The following is a 26475-nucleotide window of genomic DNA, read 5'->3' as shown; positions in this document are numbered from 1 at the left end:
CTATGGTAGATCGCTCCGGCATGAACCCGAACTGGTTGTTTGAAATAGACACCATTCTTCGCACTCTCATCTCTACCACTCTCTCCCAAACTTTCATGGTATGACTTAGTAATTTGATGCCCCTATAGTTGTTACAGCTCTGGACATCACCTTTGTTCTTATACAACGGGACCATTGTACTCCACCTCCACTCTTCAGGCATCCTATTAGTCTTGAATATAACACTAAACAATGCAGTAAGCCATTCCACGCCTGCTCTACCCACACACCTCCACAGTTCAACCGGAATTTCGTCTGGTCCGGTAGCTCTGCCCCTTCTCATCTTACGTATTGCCTCCATGACTTTATCGATCTCAATGTCCCTACAATTACTTAATTCATGGTTACTGTCGGCATTCCTCAATTCCCCAAGTATAATATCTTGATCCCCTTCTTCACTTAGAAGTTTATGAAAGTAGGTCTGCCACCTCCTCTTAATCTGGTCATCTCCCATCAAAACTTTGCCGTCATCATCTTTTATGCACCTCACTTGGTCCAGATCCCGAGTTGTCCTCTCTCTCGCCTTAGCGAGTCGGAATAACTTCTTCTCCCCACCTTTGTTCCTTAGTTCCTCATACAGACGAGCAAAAGCTGTCGTCTTAGCCTCCGTCACTGCCATCTTCGCCTCCTTCCTAGCTACCTTATACCTTTGACTGTTCTCTCTCTTCTCCTCCTCGTCAGTGCTCCCTACTAACTGCAGGTAAGCCGCCTTCTTTGCTTCCACTTTACCTTGGACAACTGCATTCCACCACCAATCTCCTTTGTGGCCACCATTGTGGCCCGTAGATATCCCTAACACCTCTCTCACCGCCTTTCTTATACAGTCCGCTGTCGTCGACCACATTGTATTTGCGTCCCCACTACTTCTCCAAGCTCCCATTGCCGATAACCTTCCTTCCAACTCCTTAGCTTTATCCTTAGTTAAGGCGCCCCACCTAATCCTGGGGCATCCTTGTACTGACCTCTTCTTCCTCCTTATCCTAATACAAATGTCCATCACCAAAAGCCTATGCTGCGTTGAGAGGGTCTCACCTGGGATAACCTTGCAGTCCTCGCACAACCTTCTGTTGCATCTCCTGAATAGGAGATAATCAATCTGAGTTTTCACCACCGAACTTTGGTAAGTAACCAAATGTTCATCCCGCTTCGTAAAACTCGAGTTCGCAATGACTAGATCGAAAGCCTTGGCAAAGTCCAACAGCAAAATGCCCCCTCCGTTCCGCTCCCCGAAACCAAAGCCGCCATGCACCTCAGTGTACCCACCTGCAGATGACCCAATATGACCATTGAAATCTCCTCCTATGAATAACCTCTCAGAAGGCGGTATACTACGAACAATCTCATCCAACCCCTCCCAAAAGCGCCTCTTAATATCCTCATCCAAGCCTGCTTGCGGTGCGTACGCGCTAACAACATTTAAAGTACCCTCACCCACCACCAACTTAATAGTCATTAGTCTATCATTCACCCGCCTGACCTCTACCACGGACTCTCTAAGATGGCTATCTACCAGGATACCCACTCCATTCTTACCCCTCAGGATACCAGAGTACCACAACTTATACCCATCCACGTTTTTCGCCCTCGATCCGACCCACCTAGTCTCCTGGACACACGCTATATTAACCCATTTTGAGCCAATTTTACTTTTTTATGTTCCTTCTTTCCATATTGTTTTCTTTTCTCTTCTTTTTCTTAACTCCTTTTATGTTCTTTTTTATATTTTCCCTCTATATACAATCTCATTTTTATTAATTCTTTAGATTATGAAAGTATATTTGCCTATGTTTTCTTGTTCTAAGTCTCAGATTTTTTTTATTTGAATATATTTTTAATCATTTTTCCTTTTTACCTAGTTAAAATTATTTTTTTTCTTGAAAGGACCAAATATATTTAGTTTTGTTATCATGTACTATTATTTATGCGCCAAATTTTTTTGTAAAGCAAACCAAATTAACTCAAAATGGATCGAACCTAACCGAACCGAATTAATTCAAAATATAGCGAACCGGCCAAATGCATGTATACTCAAATTCGACCTTTTTGGCTACTGGTAAGTGTACATTAAATACAGTGGCACCCGCAACCATCAAATCCTGGATCCGCCTCTGATCATTTTCTGTTCTCTCCAATAAAGGAAACAAATTAGAGCCCATTTGAATTAGCTGATAAATTTTAAGTGCTGAAAAGTTCTTTTAAGTGCTGAAACTGATTTTTAAAATAAGCATTTACGTGTTTGGATAAAAGTGTTGAAACTAATAATAAGCAGTTGATGTGTTTGATTAAAAAGTGTTGATAAACTAATCTTTTGTTAAAATAACTAAAATATCCTTAAATTTTTTCCAGAAGATTATAAACTAAAAATTTCTTTATAAAGAAAAGAATTAACGTAGAATATAGAATGAAGAGAAGGTCAAGAAATTTATCTTGGGAAAAGCATTTTGTAAATTATAAAATATTATTAAGGATAAACTAGTAAAAGTGTTTGTCAAACTAAAAGTGCTTATAAGCTGAAAAGTCATAAGTTGGGGCTGACCAACTTATGACTGATCTTAGCTTACAAGCACTTGGCTTATAAGCACTTTGGGTATTTACCAAACGCGTAAATAAACCAAAAGGTGTTTATAAGCCAGTTTGACCTAGGGCTGCTTATCGGGCGGATTGAGCGGTTATTTACTCTTAACAGTTTGGCTTATCGGTTATCCGTTTTTAAATGTATTAATCTGCTAGCCACCCGATAAGCTATCGGACGGATTGATATCAGTTTAGCTATTATTGGGCGGTTATCGATTTAGTTTTAGTTGATTGAAACTTAACATACTTCAACACAGTGTTGAGGAGTACATCCCCGAGACAACAATATAGTCAACATTTCTCATACATATATATTAACTAAATTACACCATGACACCATATTACTAGAATCAAATACCGGATATCAAATACTTCTTTTATCTTCTCATACTACATTCAAGTGGATGGTAAGGGACTGAGAGTGCATAACAGAATACATCAACAGTATCATTTGAACAGATTTCTTAATGTTTAAGAAGATGACAAACTCTTAAAAAACAAAAACACAAATTGGTTAAGATTGAACCTAATGTGTAAAGTGTAAATGTTAATAGTTTAATATTGATTATTGGTCTCCAGTGGAGAAAGGATTGGGATTTAGGAGAATACACACGTCAAGGAGACTCAATGGCCAATTAGATACTTCTAAGCAATCAATACAATTCACTTTGCACTTCGTATAATTGTCCAGAGCAGTAATATGAATAAAAATAAATTTTATATATATATTCTTAACAGGGTAACAGATTATCCGTTAAAAAAATTGAATAATTCGCCCCCAAATCGATAAACAACAACAACAACCCAGTATAATCCCACTAGTGGGGTCTGGGGAGGGTAGTGTTTACGCAGACCTTACCCTTACCACGAGTAGAGAAGCTGTTTCCAAATAGACCCTTGGCTTCCTTCCCACCAAGAATTCTCCACCTTGCTCTTGAGGCGACTCGAACTCACAACCTCTTAGTTGGAAGTGGGGGTTACTTACCATCAGAGCAACCCCTCTTGTCTGCCCCCAAACCGATAAACCGTTAATAAAAAAAAAATCAATCCGTTCCCTGTCCGTTATACCGTTAACCCGATACCAATAAGCCATTAATCTTCGATTTCGATTCGGTTCGATTTTGAACACCCCTAATTTGACCAGCTTATGAGCTTAGCCAAATATCCTCTTATATTACAAGTCACAACAACAACAGCAGAAAACCACCATTAGATCATTACTAAAAGTATGTGTGTATTTTAAATATAAGACAAAAAAAATAATAGTTTAGGTGCATGAAAAAGTTGAAGCAGCAAATGTTGAGAACAAAACCTCAGCAATATCAAGGGCTATTAATGATAATGCTTTTCAATGGGATGCGCTTCTATTTTCATATGATGGCAGGTTAGACTTTTGTTACTAAAAATATTTAAAAGGGAAAATATATAAATTAATTATATTATATTTTTATTATTCAAATATACTAATCAGTTTGACTTGCCAGGAAACTTATGAAATAAAGATTTTAAAATTCGTGGTCTTAAACATGTCATAATATTGTGTGACTATAAGACTTTTGAACTCATAGTTTTAAATATGACATAATATTTGTGATTATATAATATTGTCATTAAGGGCAAAATATTAAGTTTAAGTTATTTTTTTTTTAAATTTAGAAAAGGCTCATTCTATTTGGAACAGATTAAAAAAAGAATAAGGTCACATAAATTAATGAACAACGTACATGTAGAAACAAAATAGGATAGGTGAAATAGATAAGTGCTATTAGAGTATTATGCGATAAGAAGATACCTAGTAAGTAAAATCAATTTCTAGAGAACATTTATAAGACCTATTATGTTATAATGGAACAAAGGGAAAATATAATGTCAATTGAAGCTTATTAATATTCATGTCTCTCGATATAATGTTGATTTAGTTAGAAATTATTACATTGGTTACCTAAAGTACATACTCCATAGTCTGTTTGAATTTAAAGAGGTTATTCAATAATTTGCTTCATTATAAGTTAAAAATCATCAAATTTATGCATTCAACTTTGTCTAAATGCTCAACTTTGCCCTCCACCTTTAAGTTATCAGTAAAAAAACAAAATTCCAAATGCTTAGTATAGTGTTATTGGCCTCGTGCTTAGCACGAGCTACCCTAACTAGTATAAAATATAGTATAGACAGAAATAACATAAGATAATGAGTAAAAAATATGCGAGGGTAATTGGTAAACCGAAAAATCAGCTAGTTCATCATCTAATTTTCCACGAAGGAGTATTGATATGTTCTCCGGTGGTCGTACGCCGCGTTGGGTTGAGTTCTGAAGCGCCGTTGCCGTAGATTGGAGGCGTAGGAACTCGAATTTGTCGTCATCGTTATAAGAAAACTCAATACTTTCCGGCAATCTTGTAAGTTCCTTCACTAATTGTAATGGTAGAGGGAAAAAAGAAAAGGAAAAGAGGAAAAAAAAAAATAAAAACTAGAAAATCTGATTTTTAATAAAATAAATGATGATAAAAATAACTTTTAAATAATATTTTTACTTCTCACTCTCTTCAAGAGACCGATTTACACTCTCTACGCCACATCAGCTCAAAAGGTTATATGTATTACCATAAACAAAGTCAGGAGGTCATAGGACCTTGCACGGTATAAAGTTTAACTGGTAAAATGGGATAATCCCATAAGATAATTATGTTTTATCCCTTATTAAACAAATCAAAGGGAGACCGAAGTAATCATAATAATATCCTCTTAAATCTTCTTTAAATTTTAAATTTCACAATTAGGTTGGGTAAAATATCTACCTTTCTTGAGATTCTTTTAAAAATTTATATTTCTTGGTATTTGATTGAAAATTAGTTTTCGAAAAAAAATTATTTTTCTTCAAAACAAGTTTTCCCCAAAAAAGTTGAAGCATAGCAACCGTAACTTTAGAACAACTAGCTAAACAAGATTGAACCACACGGAATAGGGGATTTTCTAATTAACTTAGCTTAGGTTTTGGAATCGGTAACAAACAATTTCAATTTACCTTTGGTTCCGACAGTTAAAACTTAAAACACAAAAGAAAACTAAAATCTAACATATATTTTTTCTATGAACTTTCTTGTATACATGGCTTGTAACGGCTACTTATGAAACATTACTTCCCAAACGTTTATTTTAATCCAAGTATATGGAGCATTTATTTTTTCGAAAATTCATCCTAGCTAACACTTTTTGGAGAGAATGTTCCTCTTTAAACAAATACTAAAACTTTTCAATTTAAATATTTTTATTGTTAGAGGATTTTGTTTCTTCGAAAATTCATCTTATTTTGGCTTTTTACTCAGCGCTCGATATCAGCATTAAAGTCCGATTAAAGCCGAATTCGTGCTGAAAATAAAACAATTTCTAATAAAGGCAACTTCATATAAATATCTCATTTGTCATATTCAAAAGCGAAGTTAAATGGTCACAAAAGTGATTAATTATCGAAAATTTATAATTTCGCCGATTGATCAAAATACTACTAGAAAATAATCTTCCCACTCATCATACACCTTCTCCCCACGGGGCCACAATAAAATCAAAAAGGTATCAAGCGGATCTGTAAATTTCTTTTTTAAATAAATATCCAAATTTTTGCTTTCTTTTAAAGAAAATTCCAATATTCACAATCACAGTCTATACAGTTTGCTTTTGCCGTCAGCTCAAGAATCTCCTCTCCACCACCCTACCACTCACTGACCACCTCCTAATATAAGAAAGAACGTTGCCAAATTCCCATTTCCCAATACAGTTTTCTCACATTTCTACATATGAGATCATACTCTAATCTTTAACAATCTCTCTCTCACACACACACTGTGAGACACATACTGTTTTTCTGTATCTGTAAGATTTTGCTCTCGAAATGCACGACTCCACGCGACTTAAATCTCAACCCCACAATCGCCGTCGTGAACCGCCGCCGTCGCATCATCATCGTCGTGCTTGGTGTTGCTCCTTCACTGTCCCACCACACAGCCCGGAAAACCCAGTTCAAGCTCCAGCTGCGGCCGGTTTGCCCAAAAAGAACCAATCTTTACTAAAACCAGAAATACCCACAAAATCTTCATCCAATTCCACCTTATCTTCTTTCGCTAATTCACCTCAAAACACCTCCAGACCCGGCATCGTGACCCGAATCGACCCGCGTAGGATCCTCTCACCGGGTCGGGTATCTCCAATTGATTCAATTGACGAAACCCTAAACCCGATTAACCCGATTAATTTCCCCGAAATTCCTAAATCCCCAACTCCGGTTGATTGTGAGCAGCAAGTTAGTGGTGGTGGCCCGGGTGTTAGGGATGATTGTAATTTGGGGATCTTTGATGTGAGGTTGAATTTAAAAGGAAAGAATGGGAGTGGATTAGTATTGGAGCTTAATTCTGAGGTTCTTAGTAATAATAGTTGTGTTTTTGCTGACTTGATTGCGAAAAACTCGAGGGGGTTGTGTAGGATAGAGGTGCCTGAGGTGGAAAATTTGGGGGTGTTTCGCGAGACGATTGAGCTAATGTTTGAGGATGATATTCCCCGGAAACTTATCAGGATCGGTGTTTATCGCGCCATTGATGTGCTTGAGGTAATCTTCTCAAGATCCAGGATTTTTAAGTGCCCTAACTTATTTATTTTTTTAAAAGCATTAATAAGTAATTATTAGACTAGGATGAAGATTTTATCAGACCAATTGAGTTATGTTTGCCGAAATGTGAAATAGATTATGAATAATTTGATGGTCAAACTTAGCAGGTCAACATAGAGTAGTTAATTTTGGGAGAGAGAGGGGTGTAATGATAGTGATTCCTGAATGAATTATTTGTTCATCAGAGAATATTGAACTTCTCTTATGTTTTTGACGATGGGAAGAGTGTAGAGAACTCGTGATGAAATTGGCATATTTTGATAGAGAATTTTTGATAAAGGAAGTTGGCATCTTACATTTCTTGTTTGAAGACTAATTAGGCACGCTCAGTAGACTAATTAGGAATAGCGTTGGTGATTCTTATGGATTTACTTGTTCACCTAAGAGATCCTGCGTGTTTTTTAAAATAGAGAAGAATATATAGAGAACCCGCAGTGGAGTTAGCATCTTATATTTCTTGCTCGAAAATTAATTAGGTAAGCTGCTAAGATTGGAGCAACCACATCGACTAATTAGAAATTGCATGGCGGGTTCAGTTTGCAGAGCTGGTCCTTTTGAACTTCTTTCCTGTGAGCGTGGTATATTACATTTGGCAAAGAAACTTCAGTGTTTTTCAAATTCCAATGGCTAGCTAGAACATTGAATAGATGCGCGATAAACAATGCAGTCAAAAGGGAACTAGAGAGCTACCACATTCCGAAGCCTAGATCTAGTGGAAACCAATCCGTAGCTATGTTTTACTCAGTACTTCCTTCGTCTTATATTATGTGTTGTGTTTCTTTTTTACACACCCCTTAAGAAATATTAATTAGGAAAGTGATTGGACTATTCTACCCTTATTTATGTCTTAAGATATAATCACTCTCCATTGAATATTTATTCTATTTATGTGTTATCTCCATCTTCAAGAACAATTATTACTAAGGGTAGAAAAGGAAAAAAATAATCAACTTTGTCTTGAACTTCTAAAATGACAAATAATTTGAGACAACTATTTTTAGTAACCACAACTGATAATATGAGACGGAGGGAGTATATATTTGGTCCAAGGCTAATTCAGCGTTCTTAATATAAGTTTGACTAGTACCTTAATTCAAGTGTATTCCTGTGAGCATTCTCTTATAGGTAAAATTTTATTAAAAAACCTTCTTTGTTCTTGAAAAAATAATTAGTTGCCCAATGAAAAGTTACATAAGCTCTTAAGATGGTGCAACCTTGGTTACACGGTGTAATCTAATCCTGCTGCCTAACGTGTCTGCTTTGCTGCATTCTTTGCTCCATTCCGTGAAATTCGTCCTGATATTTCCATACCATTCAAAATCTCGCAAAGATCTTTAGTTCCATAGCTTTCAGGGTGTGTAGAATAAGGTGCCTAATATGGCCAGAGCTTTACAAAATAGTGGAGCAAGTTTGTTGTCCATCATTGTTGCCTTCTTGCTTGTCATTTACAAAGATCTACTGTTGGTTCTCTTGCATAAATTGCTTGCTCAAGATAGAGCTGCTAATCGATTCTTCTTATTTATCTTTAAAAATCGTTGATTTATGTCGTGTTAAATGCAGCCTCATTTGTGCCTGTGTACTGTTCATTCGACAAACATTTACCAAGAAATGGAGTATACTAACTGGATAACCCAAAAATTTTGAGGGTAAACAACAACAACAACAACCACCCCCCCCCCCCCCAAAAAAAAAAAAAAAAGAGGAAACAATGGCAACAAAGAAATGTACAAAGGAAGATTACTTTTCTAAAAAGTAGAAATAAAGTAAAATATTCAGAAAAGATTAACAGCTATGGAATAGAAGCTAAGATCGCTTTATTTCCTGTTACTTGTCTAAAATAAACTTTATTCTCTGCTTAGCTATGCATCATTTGGTAATGTTGTTCGTCTAGGATTGAAAAATAAAGAAAAGGATTGATTGGAAAAGGGTGGATTTTTGTTTTTCCAAATGTGGAAGCAAAGGCTTACACAACTTTTCTTTAATGTGCAGAAAAATCTTTTAAGAATTTTCTCTAATTTCTAAGAATTTGTTATAATGTATATCTGCGAAGTAATGCCATTTAGCGTTGCCTTGTGGCAGTAAAACCTATAAACACTTTTGGTTTGGTATGTCTTCCCAGAACACATGTGCGTCCTTTGTTTCTTTAGTCTTCTAAATGCCTACCAAGTCAGTCCTCTCGTCAAGTTTTGCATTCTGCTAATTTCTGGGCAGAATGACTTAAGTATTAAAAACCGCTGCAGGTTGCTACTTGTATCGCTAACTGAATTCAATGTGAAAGAGGGACCTCTTCTACTAGGTGTCTTTGTTTTGTAATTTGTTCTTTCTCTCTATGGAGCTTTAGGTCTCCGTGCCCCTTGTTCCACCATTTGTTTTACATGGCGACCCGGTAGCCAGTTTAAGCTTTTTGTTCATCTGCGTTTTTCCTTCATCGTCTTTTAAAAGGTATAGCATTGTTGAGCATATAATGAATCTCCTCTTTTACTGAATAGAGAAATTCGACCTTAGAAAGGAAAAGTGTTAATTGTCTAGCTAACTCTCACTATTAGTTTTCACACAATAAAACCCGCCCCTGGTTGTTTGGCTAGTACTAGACTTTCTCTCTCTCCTATCTTCAACTTTGTCTTTGTTGTTTAATGTTATCCCTTGTTATTGGTAGGTATCAGCTGGAATCAAATTCAACCAGGGTGTTTTATCGTGTTTGAAGTACCTTGAAGCTGTTCCTTGGACTGAGGAAGAGGAAGAGAAATTGAGGAGCTTGTTTAATAAAATGAAGTTTGATCATGAAACAGCTAGAGACATTTCGGCCAGACTCTACACACTAGATATGGCAGATTCCCAACATACTTTGTCTAAGCAGCTTGTTTGGTCTGTTACCACATGTGTTGATGCCAATTCCAGAAACGAGCTAAAATCCTTAGTCAGGGGTCTCCTGTGCAAAAGCTCAGTCTACGAAAAGGACTGCCCTGATCTGAACAAGGCGGATATATTTGCAATTTGCCAGTCTTGTATAAGTTCACTTATTAGTTTGCTTGAGGAGGCCACTAGTACCAGTCCATCTAATAAATTTGCAAAGAAAGGGGAGAAACCCTTGATTGAGCGCATATCGAAGCAGGTTGACAACATCATTTGGCTGCTCGAAATTTTACTTGATCACCAGATGGCAGAGGACTTGGTGGTGATATGGACCAATCAAAGCAAGTTACTTGGAATGCATAAATGTGCATCTCCATTGGTCAGATACGAGCTTAGCCGGGTGACAGCTATGTTATTCATAGCAATGGGTACAGGGAAAATGCATTGTCGCTCTGAAGCAAGGTCGGGGCTTCTTCAGACATGGTTTAGGCCGATGCTTTTGGACTTCGGGTGGTTACACAGATGTCGAAAGGGCCTAGATATGAAGGCATTGGAGGAAGCCATGGGTCAAGCACTCCTCACTCTTCCTTTGAAGGAACAATATATTCTGTTTATGGATTGGTTCAAGTGTTTCTCTAAGCATGGTACTGAATGCCCTAACCTTAGCAAATCATTCCAGATATGGTGGCGACGATCGTTCTTGAGAGGGTCTGAAACTCATGCCACTGAATCTAGGTAGACTTTTTTTAGTCATGTTTTGTTTGTAGTGGAGTGCTGTACTTGGGCAATCTGAAACACTTGGGAAGTCAATAATGTAGATTAACACTGTAGATTTACTAATTGTTGTGAGAAGGAATGGAATGCCAATTCAGTATATATGGCGCTTTTACCATAATATCTACTTTTTTAAAAGCATAAATATATACTATACTTAACTTTAATACTGGTTGATGCTTATATTGTGATACGTCAGATAATAGTGTAAGGTGGATTATGTAGTGTTGGAGATAGCGTTGCTATTGCCTACTGCTATCAGTTCAAGAGAACAAAGAAACAGAGCAAAGAGACGATGAAGGGTTTGGTCTGAATAAGCCGGGGGAAGTGCACTAGCTACTAATAACACATTGTACTTACTTTTAAGTCACTATTTAAAATGTTTTTTGTCTTTAGCCACTGCTTTAATAAACTTTATCTGCCCGGACGAAAACACCCTTCTGCTCATAAAAGTTCAGGACCAAGTGTCCTTAACTTTTGAACTTGCAACTCTAAGTTCAGCACTTCAGGACTACATGTCCTTAACTTTTGAACTTGCAACTCTAAGTTCAGGACTACATGTCCTTAACTTTTGAACTTGGAACTCGAAGTTCAGGACCACATGTCCTTAATTTCTGTGCTTGTAACTCTAAGTTACTTGTCCTTAACTTTTGAACTTGTAAGTCTAAGTTCAGGACCTATTGTCCTTAACTTTTGAGCTTGTTAGTCTAAGTTCAGGACCAAGTGTCCTTAACTTTTGAACTTGTAACTGTAAGTTCAGGACCAAGTGTCCTTAACTTTTGAGCTTGTTAGTCTAAGTTCATGACCTATTGTCCTTAACTTTTGAGCTTGTTAGTCCTTAACTTTTGGGCTTCTTAGCCTAAGTTCAGGACCTATTATCCTTAACTTTTGAGCTTGTTAGTCTAAGTTCAGGACTTCATGCCCTATTGTCCTTAACTTTTGAACTTGTAACTGTAAGTTCAGGACCTGTTGTCCTTAACTTTCATTTTGAAATTTAGGAAACTTCTGGTTCTTAATTAAGATCTCTTGTTTACCTTATTTCTTTTTTTTTAATTGCTACTAATTAAGACTCTACTTTAGAGTTTGTTCTGTTCTAGACCAAAGAAAACATAAACTACAAACCAAGCAGCAAACCAGATAGAAAAGCTTGAGATTTCTTGAGAGTGCAGTATCTCTCATTTGGTCGATGTTGAATTGTATATACTGTCACCTAATCCCCAAGAAAGAGAGAGAGAGAGGGAACTGGGTTGGCTAGTGAGATGAGCTCACCTGGTCGATCTCGAGGAGGAGAAAAGGAACAAAGAGCAAGGACTTTTGACACTGAAGCGAAGAAGATGTACTGGGCCAAGGCGGGGTCAAGAGATGGAAGAAAGGGTAACACCGTCTTTTCATATTAATTTTAATAGACCAGTGGTTAATTTTGCTCAACATTAAAAATGCTGGATAAAAAATAAATACCACTTTAAAAAGTGGCTACCCTACGCAATTTTTACAATAAGCCTAAGTTTGACCCAAACATTTTTGGAATTTTACATTCCTATACGTTATATGAAACTATATTACTCTCCCTACTCAAGTTTCACTATAATTACATTTTATATACCCTATTGCCATTTATGTACATTTTAAGGGAATTAATGATAATAATTAGTGTCCTAAAATTACTCTAACATATCTTCGACTCCCTCACGTTTTTCTCTCCACATCCCACCCCCTCCCCCACGTATCTTGCACCTACCCACGATTCCACCATTGACAACTATTAAAAAGCTTTGAAGTTTTGAATTCGAATTTGGATTTTCAAAAAATATTATTTGGTTTGAATTGGATGTTGTTGCAAAGAATTGAGAATTCTCTCTACGTTTCTCTCTATCTCTCAATCCCTAATTTTAGTAATGTAAAGCAAAGGAAAAGAGAGCAGCAATTCCACCATTGACAGCCATTAAAAAGCTTTGAATTCGAATTTGTGTTTTCAAAAATCATTATTTATTTGGATTGAGTGTTGTTGCAAACAATTGGGAATATGGTTTGGAGTTTATATCTCAATTTTGAGAGATTTTGGTGAAGATTAGACTTGGTTTTGGCTGAATTTCAGATTGAAGAAGAAGAAGACATGATATACATTATATTTACAAAATTGTAGAAAAATTGTATTATGTTGTTTATATATTTTTCTTTTATTTATTTTACTATTGTATGAAAGTTGGAGTTTATATCTCAATTTTGAGGATTTTGGTGAAGAATAGACTTGGTTTTGGCTGAATTTCAGATTGAAACTCGAAGAAGAAGAAGAAGAAGAAGAAGAAGAAGAAGAAGAAGACATGATATACATTATATTTACGAAATTGTAGAAAAATTGTATTATGTTGTTTATATATTTTTCTTTTATTTATTTAACTATTGTATGAAAGTTGAACAACATTGTATTAAAATTATATTTAAGTTGTATGATATTGTAGTTATATATAACTCAGTAGAAATAATATATGAAAGTTGTAGATAAGTTGTATAATATATAATTAGTTGTATGAAATTTGTTTTTACTATGTATAAATCAAATACAAAATATACAAAAGACATATTGTATAAATTTTATGTAAAATTTATATTTAAGTTGTATGTTATTGTAGTTGTATTTAACTGGGTAGAAATAATGTGTGAAAGTTGTAGATAGAATGTATAATATATAATTAGTTGTATGAAATTTATTTTTACTATGTAAAATCCAGAATCAGCTTAACTATAAAATGGCATAGCCTTCATAAAATCATCAATATCCTAATTAACACACCTCATTTTATTTCGTTTTTTTTGTTTTCCTTTACTGTTCCTTTGTGTGTTGTATATTGTATACCGGATTATTTGTTTTAGATCTGTTAGTTTCGATCTGATCTGAGCACGGATCTGATTTTTTTTGTGAATTTGTCTAATCTCTGTTTTTGTTAAATAAAATTGATCCGGTCGGTTGGAAATTGCAGAATTTGCTTGCTTTCATTTATTCTCGATGTTTTTGTTGAGCGCTATGTTTTGGCCTTTAATTTGATCTAAAAGTTTTAATTGGTGATGTTATATTTCTGCATCTTTTATTGATCTAGATCTAAATCTAGTATCTTCAACCTGTTTTTCACTGCCTCTCTTTGTTAAACCCCACTGTCGCTCTCCGCCGCGCGTGTTCTCCAACTTCCGGCGTCTCTCTGACATACTTTTCAGAGTTTCGCATTCTCACTCTGTTTGTACGGGTTCTTTCTTTACACTTTCTCTATCACCGAGATTTGTAAATTTCAAATATTAAATTATACAAAGTGGTACCCATTCCTGATCTTCCTTTGTCGCTTTCGATGATAGTAGAAATATAAAGGCATTGATCCATTTTGAATATTAAACTTATTTTGGTAAGTTTCTGCCTGATCTCCAGTTTTCTGTATTCGTCATTTTGGTTATTTTTTCTTCTATTTTAACCCACTTTCTGATATTTAGCAATAATTTCATACTTTTTGGTTTTAATTTCATACTTTGTATTTTCCTTCAATATTGTTTTTAGCTAACCCAAAGGTTTTTAGGGACCCAAAGATTTGATTTGAGTTGGTCTATCAAGACTCTATATAGTTGAATTTTCAGTTGAGAAGGGCACTTGTTCTGTCTTGCTTCACGTCATCATTTTCTTCAATATTTTTTTGTCTTCTTGTCTTCAGTGGTAGCGGTCATAGCTCCTGCTGGTTTTTGGGTCGTGGTATTTTCTGTGTTTTCAGGAATTCTCGGAGTATTGGAGACAAGTTGGGCGCACGAGCACTGGCAAAGGAGAGCAACCTGGGCGAGTGTCAGCAAAGGGCGGTAGGAAGTGGTGCGTGAGCGCACAACTGCATCGAGTACAACAAATCAGCCACAGGTTTTGTTATTAGGAGTTGGTACCTCCTGTTTTACTGTTTCCCTTTTGGTGTTAGCTAAATTACTGTTACTTTACTTCGCAATAGTTAAACCTTTCAACTAGGATACTAGTTACCACTGGTTTCCTTCTTGTTTGATTTGCGTACGTTGTGCACTAGCGAGTCTTCTCTAGATAGTTGTAGGTGTAGTGGCTGCAGTCTGGGATGATAGAATAAGGGCATGTCCTCAGGTGGGGCAGAGTGGGGGGCTGGGGTTAGGGGGTGGGTCGGGTAGCAGGGGAGGTAGAGGGGGCAAGGGAGCCTATAGGTTGAGAATCGGATCATGGAACATAAGTTCACTGACTAGTAAATCCATAGAGTTGGCGAAAATCCTGCAGAAGAGGAAGATTAATGTAGCGTGTGTCCAGGAGACTAGGTGGATCAGATCGAGGGCGAAAAACGTGGATGGGTATAAGTTGTGGTACTCTGGTATCCTGAGGGGTAAGAATGGAGTGGGTATCCTGGTAGATAGCCATCTTAGAGAGTCTGTGGTAGAGGTCAGGCGGGTGAATGATAGACTAATGACTATTAAGTTGGTGGTAGGTGAGGGTACTTTAAATGTCGTTAGCGCGTACGCACCGCAAGCAGGCTTAGATGAGGATATTAAGAGGTGCTTTTGGGAGGGGTTGGATGAGATTGTTCGTAGTATACCGCCTTCTGAGAGGTTATTCATAGGAGGAGATTTCAATGGTCATATTGGGTCATCTGCAAGTGGGTACACTGAGGTGCATGGCGGCTTTGGTTACGGAGAGCGGAACGGAGGGGGCATTGCGCTGTTGGACTTTGCCAAGGCTTTCGATCTAGTCATTGCGAACTCGAGTTTTACGAAGCGGGATGAACATTTGGTTACTTACCAAAGTTCGGTGGCGAAGACTCAGATTGACTATCTCCTCCTCAGGAGATGCGACAGAAGGTTGTGCGAGGACTGCAAGGTTATCCCCGGTGAGACCCTCTCAACACAGCATAGGCTTTTGGTGATGGACATTTGTATTAGGATAAGGAGGAAGAAGAGGTCAGTACAAGGACGCCCTAGGATTAGGTGGGGCGCCTTAACTAAGGATAAAGCTAAGGAGTTGGAAGGAAGGTTATCGGCAATGGGAGCTTGGAGAAGTGGTGGGGACGCAAACACAATGTGGTCGACGACGGCGGACTGTATAAGAAATGCGGCGAGAGAGGTGTTAGGGATATCTACGGGCCGCAATGGTGGTCATAAAGGAGATTGGTGGTGGAATGCAGTTGTCCAAGGTAAAGTGGAAGCGAAGAAAGCGGCTTACCTGCGGTTAGTAGGGAGCACTAACGAGGAGGAGAAGAGAGAGAACAGTCAGAGGTATAAGGTAGCTAGGAAGGAGGCAAAGATGGCAGTGACGGAGGCTAAGACGACAGCTTTTGCTCGTCTGTATGAGGAACTAAGGAACAAAGGAGGGGAGAAGAAGTTATTCCGACTCGCTAAGGAGAGAGAGAGGATAACTCGAGACTTAGACCAGGTGAGGTGCATAAAAGATGACGACGGCAAAGTTCTGATGGGAGATGACCAGATTAAGAGGAGGTGGCAGACCTACTTTCATAAACTTCTAAGTGAAGAGGGAGATCAAGATATTAGACCTGGGGAATTGAGAAATGCCGACAGTCACCATGAATTAGGTAATTGTAGGGACATCGAGATCGATGAAGTCATGGAGGCAATGCGTAAGATGAGAGGGGACAGAGCTACCGGGCCAGACGAAATTCCGGTTGAACTGTGGAGGTGTGTGGGTAGAGAAGGCTTGGAATGGCTTACTACATTGTTTAGTGTTATATTCAAGACTAATAGGATGCCTGAAGAGTGGAGGTGGAGTACAATGGTCCCGTTGTATAAGAACAAAGGTGATGTCCAGAGCTGTAACAACTATAGGGGCATCAAATTACTAAGTCATACCATGAAAGTTTGGGAGAGAGTGGTAGAAATGAGAGTGCGAAGGACGGTGTCTATTTCAGACAACCAGTTCGGGTTCATGCCGGGACGATCTACCACAGAAGCTATCCACCTTATTAGGAGGATGGTGGAACAGTACAGGGATAGGAAGAAGGATCTTCACATGGTGTTTATTGATTTGGAGAAAGCGTACGATAAGGTTCCTAGGGAGGTCTTATGGAGCTGCTTAGAGGATAAAGGGGTCCCGATTGACTATATTAGGGTAATTAAAGACATGTATGATGGAGCTAAGACTCGGGTTAGGACAGTAGGAGGCGACTATGAACATTTTCCAGTTATTACGGGGTTGCACCAAGGGTCTGCGCTCAACCCATTCCTATTTGCCCTGGTGATGGATGCACTTACGCATCATATTCAAGGGGAGGTGCCATAGTGCATGCTATTTGCTGATGACATTATTCTAATTGACGAGACACGAGGCGACGTCAACGAGAGGCTAGAGATTTGAAGACATGCTCTTGAGTCTAAAGGTTTCAAGTTGAGCAGGACGAAGACGGAATACCTCGAGTGCAAATTTGGAGTTGAGCCGACGGAAGCGGGAGCTGAAGTGAGGCTTGACTCTCAAGTCATTCCCAAGAGGGGTAGTTTCAAGTACCTTGGATCGGTTATTCAGGGGATCGGGGAGATTGACGAGGATGTCACACACCGTATAGGGGTGGGGTGGATGAAGTGGAGGTTAGCGTCGGGAGTCTTGTGTGATAAAAAAGTGCCACCGTTACTAAAAGGTAAGTTTTATAGAGCAGTGGTTAGGCCTGCCATGTTATATGGAACTGAGTGTTGGCCGGTAAAGAACTCACACATCCAGAAGATGAAAGTAGCGGAGATGAGGATGTTGAGGTGGATGTGCGGGAATACAAGAATGAATAAGATTAGGAATGAAGATATTCGAGAGAAGGTGGGCGTGGCCCCCATAGAGGACAAGATGCGGGAAGCAAGACTCAGATGGTTTGGGCACATTCAGAGGAGGAGCACTGATGCACCGGTGAGGAGGTGTGAGCGACTGGCTGTAGTGGACACGCGGAGAGGTAGAGGGCGACCTAAGAAGTATTGGGGAGAGGTGATCAGACAGGACATGGCACGACTTCGGATTACTGAGGACATGGCCCTTAACAGGGAATTATGGAGGTCGAGTATTAAAGTTGTAGGTTAGGGGAGAGTTGTAAATATTTCTACATCACAATAGAGTGAGACTAGCCAGTTAGGAGTTAGACTAAGAATGTCATTGGTCATCTATTGATGCAGGGCTTTACCTGCTAGTCTTACTATACCAGTCATCTTTTTCGTATGTCGTATTCTGTATTTCATATCTATTGTATTGCTATTATTGTATTGCTGTTATTTTATTATGCATTTTTATGGTACTAATATATCGGCTTCTGTTGCTTTTTGAGTCGAGGGTCTCCTGGAAACAGCCTCTCTACCCTTCGGGGTAGGGGTAAGGTCTACATACATATTACCCTCCCCAGACCCCACGTGTGGGATTATACTGGGTTGTTGTTGTTGTTGTTGTTGTATAAATCATATACAAAATATACAAAAGGCATAGTGTATAAATTTTGTACATAAGTTGTATGTTATTGTAGTTGTATTTAACTGGATAACGTACGAAAAAATTCCCATGAATAAATTGTGTGCATATAAACGAATTCATAATATGTTAACAAACTGACAATTGAATATTCCATTACTACCCATTGACATGTTCATACCCAAATATGACAATCTCATTTTGTGTTCATTATATGTAAAATAAACAAATCAAGTTAAGACTCCAAATATGAGAAATCAAAAAGAAACTTGAAAGGGGGAGTGCTTGGCACTATTCAACAGTGCACGAAAAAGCAAAACAAAGGGGAAACAACAGTACTCTATTCTCTGTCGATCCAATTTCTGTTTACAAGTTTCCTATTTGCAATCCAAATGGCAGTTGGAGAAGAAACTCCTCCTTCTGTGGAATTCATCAATCATTGAACCAACTCAATCACCCGTTAACACTTATTCTTCTCAACACTTGTCAGATTCACCAGGGATGATACTCGTCAGTTCAATTTTTGATGGCAAGAGCTATGGAGGCTGGCGTAGGGCAGTCTTCGCCTCTTTAACATCTTTCCAACTCACTCTCTAAAGAGATTGCTTAAAGTGTACTTTACTCCAAAACCGTTAGGGACATCTGGAAGGAGCTCGAAGATCGATTTGGGCAAAGCAATGATGCTATGCTCTATCACATGCAATAAGAACTTAGTGATCTAGTTCAAAGCAACTCTGACATAGCTGGGTACTGCCCTAAGGTAAAGAGGATCTGGGATGAACTAGACAGCTTGGACACTTGTCTTCACTCTACCTGCAATTACACCTATGGAGGGAAGAGCAGGACTCTCAAATCTCACCCTTGCCTGGAATCAATCATGCCAAGATGAGAAGTTGAGGGAAATTCATGTTGGACAAAGCACAGTTGAATCTGCATTCATGGCTACAAAACAACAATGTGGAAATCAGAAATTTCACAACTCAGATAAGAAACCTGTTTTTGAAGGAAGGAAAAATAATCCTACTTGTACCTATTGCAAAAAATCAGGACACACAGTAGAGAAATGTTACAGAATCATTGAATTTCCTTCTGATTTTAAGTTCACCAAAAACAAGAGGTTTCAAGGATTCAAGGAAATGCAGCACACATTGTAGAAGAAACTGGAAATCAATCAATGATTGGATCAAAAAGGGGAATCACACAGGAGCAATACCAAAACCCTTTCCAGTTACTCCAGCAAGTGAAAATTAGCACACAACGTGAATCAAGCTCAGAGGTCAACATTTCAGCTAACTGTGCTGGTATAGCTAAATCTCTCTCAGCCTACTTTCATAACTCTCATTCACTTTTGTGGATCATAGATTCAGGTGCCTCTGAGCACATGACTTCAGATTCCAGTATCTTGTTCAATATCAAAACTCTACTCAAGCCTGTCTTTGTCAATCTACCTAACTCACAAAGAATCAAAGTCACTAAGGCAGGAAGTGTAAACATCCTTCCTGAGATCACCATAGAAAATGTGTTGTTTGTTCCTAGTTTCAGATGCAATTTAATGCCTGTTCACAAACTTTGTAGGAAAATTTATGGCTTACTCATTTTTACTTCTCTTGATGTTGTTTTGCAGCCCCCTTCAATGAAGAGGCCAGTGTTACTTGGTAGAGAAAGTTAGGGGGCCTATCGTCTTCACACCATCAAGAATGTTTCAAATTCCCTAAGCAGCAATGCAGTTTCTAGTTTTTTTCCTTTCAGTTGTAATAGTAATGGTAGTATACAGTCTAAGCACTCAGTTTTCTGTTCAGTTTCTATTTCCTCTTATGTAAGACTATGGCACAATCGTTTGGGGCATTTGCCTCCCTCTGTTTCTTGTTCATCTCCTTCCAGATTTTTAAACTCTAGTGAAATTTGTGCAAAAGCAAGGCAGGTTAAGCTCCATGTTCAAACCAGCAGTATCACTTCCAAGGAGGTTTTTGAACTCATTCATATAGATACTTGGGGACCCTATAAATCACCCACTCATGATGGATTTAAATATTTCCTCACTATAGTTGATGACTATAGTAGAGCGACCTGGACTTTTCTCCTTTCCACCAAGTCAAATACATTTTCTATACTAAAAGGTTTCTAGCCAGACAATTTGGAAAGAAAGTAAAGAAAATCAGATCAGATAATTCCCTAGAGCTTGGAAGTAGTTTGGAGACTTCAGCTATCTTCTCCTCTCAAGGAATTATACACCAAAAACTACTTGTGTTTATACACCCACAACAAAATGAAATAGTGGGGAGAAAACACAAACACTTATTGGAAACTTGTAGGGCACTACTTTTTCAACCCAAATTGCCTCTTACTTTTTGGTGGAATGTTTACTCAAAAACACCTGCCTATTTAACAGATTTCCTTCTAAGGTACTACATCTCAGAACCTCTTATGAGATTTTCTCTAATTTTGATCATTTATGTATGCTACTTGCATTATTTTGATCATTTATGTATGATACTTGCATTCTCTATCGAATATCATCGTTTATAATCTTTTACGATTGCATATATTCAGAATTTCCATTTTTTACGATATTCATCTAGGTGATCGAGCACGTATCGACGAATTCAATGCTAGTATTCATTATATCTTGACAATTTTTATGTTGATTGTAATTCAGTAGGGAAGACACCTCGACAACACTTCACAAAGTAGTTCATTTTATTTGTATAAATAAATAATATTCTCTTAGAAATTTGTATGCTTAAAAATAATATAACAAAGCTATTAATTTGGGAACAAGACGTAAAGTCTTGAAAGCACCACAATTCCAACCCATAGACTGACACTACTTGCACAAAATCTTGTATATCACGATGATATTATCACCGTTGCAACTGTTAACATGTAGTTGGGTTTGAGACCAACTAAGTGAAATTGTGATAATAGACCGACACTACTTGCACAAAATCCTGTATATCACGGTAATATTATCACCGTTGCAACTGTTAACATATATTTGGGTTTGAGACCAACTATTTTGAAGAGCATATAACCGGAATTTGAAATGTTAAAATAGAATAGATATTTTTAAGAATTTAAAAAGGGATTGAAAATGCATTTATCTTTATTACTGTCTGGTTTTCATTTCTCGTGTTTGAGACGTTATGCTATCTTTTTACTTTCTCTCCATTTAAAAGATATATTCTCTTGGTACATAGTTCCATTGCTTTAAATTCAATCTAACATGCAGTTCTTGGAAGTCTTTTAAAAGCTAGAATTCTTCATGTACTACACTTCTGGTAGTTCGATAAGTACACTTCTTGTAGCTCTGTCATACACTTTGGTTCTTTGCAGATAAAGCTTTCATTGTCTGATTTTGAGACTTTTGACTACTTTACTAACTGATTTAAAAGACTTCCAAATTATTTATCTTTATTCGTTCTAACTACTAGAATCCCTTGTATTCTTTTAAAGCGAGGCCCCTTAAGAAAATAAAAAGATTAAAAAAAAAAAAGAAGAAGGGAAAAGTAAAGAGGGAGGGGACGGGCAAAGAATCTTCCTGGAGAGATGACTAGCTTCTGTACTTTGCCCACTACACTTATAAACGAAGATGAAATTGTTGTGTTTAAGCTTGGTTTCGCTTAAAATAGGGGGAACGAGGGAAAAATGAAGTATTTGAATTTCCCTCTTTTGACAAAGGGACATTGCCTCATATTGGGGGAAGAAAAGAGTTTTGATAGGTATATATACAATTGCTTATCTTCTACTTCTTAAAGAGTTGAGAAGAAGGCAAGCATCACGCTGTCGTCGTCGCTCAGCTTCGTAATATTATTTTAATAATACAAATTAGCCGTTTTTTAACGGTAAATTAATTTTCCTCCGCGTTTGATTTTCCCGTTTTATTTTGCATAAATAGCCATTTATGTAATGGCCGTTTTTACCTCTTCGTTTGAACCCAACCTATTGGCTATAAATATCAAGCCATTCCCTCCGATTTTCCTTACGAAATTCTGAATTCTCCTTCTTTCTTCTGCATTGTTTTAACTGAAAGAAAGCAACAGCAAGTGTGATTTGCTACCGATCATTGTTTTCGCTTAAACACTGGGGTTTGAAGTACCGCTACATTAGTGTATAATCTGTTCTATCCTAGGAGGAAATAATCCACAACCTCGGGTACTAGGAGGGGATTAAGTTCCTTCAGAAAACATTGTGAATTCAGTAGGCTCGAATTAGATTCTTCTACATTTCTGTTTTTACTTTGTTTTTCTTCTCCAAAATTATTCTACAAATACAGTATACTAACAGAAACTCAAAGTTTACCTCTCATATTTAAGCTATCAACTTTCCTAACAAGTAGTTCGAAATAATCAAGGTCATTAACTACAGGCGAACATACGACATTCTTAGGCATCAGAGGCTGAACAAAAAGATGGCTATATGAAAAATGGCTGATTACAAGTCCTTGAATGTTGTGAAAAATGGCTGATTAAAAGTACTCATCAAGAAAAAAAAAAAAGGTATGCTGATTACAAGTGCTTGGACGTTTGATTCAGCCTTTGGAATAACAGCTGCCAAGTTCCAATTTCTCATAAAAGCAACAGTCCTCTTGCATTCACCCCACATTTTGGATTCACAGATCCAGCTTCCAGGTGCTGTCAAAGCTCAAATAACTTCGTCAGTGAATTATAAAACTCCTTGAGCTGAGGGTCTATTGGAAACAACCTCTCTACCTTTATAGGGTAAGGGTAAAGTCTGCGTAGACACTACCCTCCCCAGACCCCATTTATGGAATTAAACTGGGTTTGTTGTTGTTGTTGGTGTTGTAGTAGTAGTAGTAAATTACAAAACTCAATCACGAAGGATCCTCATGTAGACACATACCTTCAAAGAAGTGATGAAAAGGTGTTGTCTTTAACAAAATCTCCGACCCTTCAAAGCAGGAAATGAATTTGATAAAGACATGGCAGCTCCCACAGATCCAGAGTTTTTCAACTTTCACAATCAATGAATCAAGGTTCATCATTTGCAATGAACAACGAGGACCTCAGGCATTGGAGATTATATTTAAATAGTATGAAGGTGAAGCTGACTATAACTGCTCGGATAGTTAGATTCAGACACTGGGATCAAAGCTGGCTGCTGAGCTCCAATTTTGTACAAATGCAACTGGTTCTGTTGCATCCTCCCCACAAGTGAATTCACTGAGGTCCTGCTTCAGGCTGCTGTCAATGCTCGAAGAACTTCTCAAGAAATTAAAAATCTTAATCACCAATAATCCCCACATGAGCACACACCTTCTTTGAAGTGATGAAAACGGTTTGTGTCTCTAACATAAATCTCTCTCCCCTCAAAGCTGGAGATGAATTTGATAAACGAATGGCAGTCGCCACATATCCTAAGGTTCTTTATGACATTTAGAGGAGTCCCAGGATTAGTGTTCAAAATTCCTAAAACTACCGCCAACTTCTCACTATGTCCACACAAGATCAGCTCCTTGTCCTGTTCTTCAACATCTTGCAAAACAAAATCCATATCATGTGAAACACCTGAATTCTTCATGTCCATGCTCAATTTTCGTAATTTTTCCATAATCTGTGGCATTTGAGGATGTAAATCATCTCCTGCTAATAACATGTGCACTTTGTTTTTTATTTCAATCCAACTACATCCAGGATTTTTACTCAATCCCACATATTTCATCATATCCCTCACCCTGTCTACTTCTTTCCATCTGTTGTTAGAAGCATAAATATTTGACAGTAGGATGTAGTTTCCAGGATTCTTGGGTTCTAGCTCAAAGAGCTTATTAGCAGCAATCTCGCCCAAACTCGTATTATGGTGTAGTCTGCAAGAACTTAATAAAGCACCCCAAACACATGCATCAGGTTCAACTGGCATTGTGGACATCATGTTATAGGCGTCTATGAGCTTTCCTGCACGACCTAGAAGGCTCACCATACAAGCATAGTGCTCAACTCTGGCCTCAAGTCCATGAACTGTAGACATAGAATAAAAGTAATCTTGCCCTTGTTCTATAAGGCCTGCTTGGCTGCATGCAGATAAAACACTCGTGAAACTAATGAAGTCAGGTTTCTGCCCACTCCTTTGCATTAGCTCAAAGATCTCAATAGCTTCCGTAGCCTTTCCATGCATTGCGTATCCACTGATCATTGCATTCCAACAAACCAAATTACGTATGGACATCCTGTCAAAAATGAGGCGAGCCACCTGAATCCTTCCACAATTGGCATACATATCTATTAATGCACTACCAACATAGACATCATCTGAAAAACAATTTCTAAGAGAGAAGCAATGTGTTGCCTTTCCGTGCACTAGTGCCGCGATATTTCCACAAGCTGGAAGCAAACTAGAAATTGTTACAGAGTTTGGCATCACCTTAGTCAACTGCATTTCTCTGAAAATCTCTAGCGCTTCAAGGTCTTTGCCATGTTGCGAGCAAGAACCAATCATCGAAGTCCACGAGACCACATTTAATTCAGTCCCTTTGCGCTTGAACTTTTTGAAAACTTTGAAAGCCTCATCAACAAGGCCATTCCGCGAGAGCCCCGCTACCAAAGCATTAAAAGCACCCAAATCCATTTCTTCTGCTCCTTCAAAGACTCGTGACATCTCCAAAGTACATCTACACTTGCCATACATATCAATTAATGCGCTGATAATACAGATATCACATTCAAGACCCATTTTAATCACATGACAATGAACTTGAACACCCATCTTAAGATCCTCCAAGCCACCTATAGCAGGAAGAACGCTAGAAATACTCGTCCCGTCACTCCTAAACCCTCCCAACTTCATCCTCAGAAACATCAAAACCGCCTCCAGATAATACCCGCTCTGATTAAACCCCGCAATCATACCATTCCACGAAACAAGATTCGGCTCAATACCCAACTTCCCAGCTCGATCAAACACCAACTTAGCATTAACAACATCCCCTCGTTTCGCATAACCGGAAGCTAAAGCACTCCAAGAAACCAAATCCTGTTCAAGCATTTTATCAAACACCTTACGTGCACATTTTAACTGGTTACATTTCACATACATATGAACCAAAGAAGCTTCAACAAACGAATCTAAAGCCAACCCAGTTGTTAAACCAAACCCATGAACTTGCTTCCCAACTTCTACTGCCGATAATCCAGCACATGCCTTAATAGCACTAGGAAGGATATGTACATCAGGTAAAATACATGCGGATATAAGTCGAGAAAATAAAACAAGTGTGTAGCTGAAAAGATTGGATTTTGAAGAAGCGTGAATGAGAGTTTTGAAAGAGAAGATATTGGGGTTAGGAAGTGAGTGGAGAAGAGATTCTGCATCGGTAAAGCGGCGACAGTTGAGGTAAAGGGAAAGGAGATTGTTGGTGAAATAGGTGTCATTAGAATTGCCAGTTTTGAGGATATGAGCGTGAATTTGTTGTGTTTGGGACAGAGATGTGATGAGAGTTAAGATGCTGTTGTGGTTAAGGGTAACAAATGCACGCACTGTTTGGAATTGCCTGACACTCATGGAATTAGGTGTTCTCCGTAGAGAACAGAACAAGGTTCTTCCCGCTGAGTGCCAATATCAGATTATGCTGGATTGTTTTTTATCTACTATGTTATAGTATTAAAAAAGTCACCCTTTATGACTTGACTAACCATTATAATGGGTGGACTTCACGCGCCTGACATGGCAAAACTAACAAATGAAAAAGCGCCATGTGGCTTTTGAATTAAAAAAACTTTTGAGCAAAATAATAATAAATAAAATATCAGAAGCAAAAAAGCAAAATCGTCATCTCCACTATTTTCCGGCAAATTCTCCAAATCTTCTTACACTGAAACAACGTCAACACAGCTGCTGAAAAGTACATCCATAGCTATGGCAAACACAAGGTTTCTCCATGGCGGAGTGTGTTAGGTGATACGAATGATGGTGATGGCGAGGTAGTGATGGAGGGAGCTGAGGTCGGCGACAAAAATGGTGTTTTCCGGTCATCTTCTCCAGTATAGTAACTTTTTTTTCCCTTTAGAAAGCATGTACGGAATTGATGAGCAGGAGCGGGGCCCCATTTTTTATTACAATAAACTTGCAACTACTATGATTTCTGCCAAGAAAATTACACTTGAAATGAATATCGAATCCGAATTTCATAAGAAGCGTA

The 26475-nt window shown here is 38.0% G+C and overlaps 2 protein-coding genes across 2 annotated transcripts; one reads left to right on the top strand and one right to left on the bottom strand.

The window, feature by feature from the left end:
* The first annotated feature begins 6158 nt into the window (after window positions 1–6158).
* Window positions 6159–11000, top strand: LOC107804924 (BTB/POZ domain-containing protein At2g13690). The gene is made up of 2 exons (XM_016628873.2): window positions 6159–7213; window positions 9930–11000. Exons 1-2 carry the CDS (start codon window positions 6503–6505, stop codon window positions 10863–10865), a joined length of 1647 nt encoding a protein of 548 aa, XP_016484359.1. The 5' UTR covers window positions 6159–6502; the 3' UTR covers window positions 10866–11000.
* An 11720-nt stretch (window positions 11001–22720) lies between these two features.
* LOC107788545 (pentatricopeptide repeat-containing protein At1g20230) lies at window positions 22721–25933 on the bottom strand. Its single transcript, XM_016610223.2, has 2 exons — window positions 23184–25933; window positions 22721–22954 (listed from the first exon to the last, which is right to left on the bottom strand). The coding sequence occupies exon 1, from the start codon at window positions 25836–25838 to the stop codon at window positions 23568–23570; it is 2271 nt and encodes a 756-aa protein (XP_016465709.1). The 5' UTR covers window positions 25839–25933; the 3' UTR covers window positions 22721–22954; window positions 23184–23567.
* Between the last annotated feature and the right edge of the window lie 542 nt (window positions 25934–26475).

The sequence above is a fragment of the Nicotiana tabacum genome, chromosome 11, assembly GCF_000715075.1.
Source record: "Nicotiana tabacum cultivar K326 chromosome 11, ASM71507v2, whole genome shotgun sequence".
NCBI lineage: Eukaryota > Viridiplantae > Streptophyta > Magnoliopsida > Solanales > Solanaceae > Nicotiana > Nicotiana tabacum.
The sequence above is the reverse complement of the archived record's forward strand: the minus strand, read 5'-3'. Positions and strand labels throughout refer to the sequence as shown.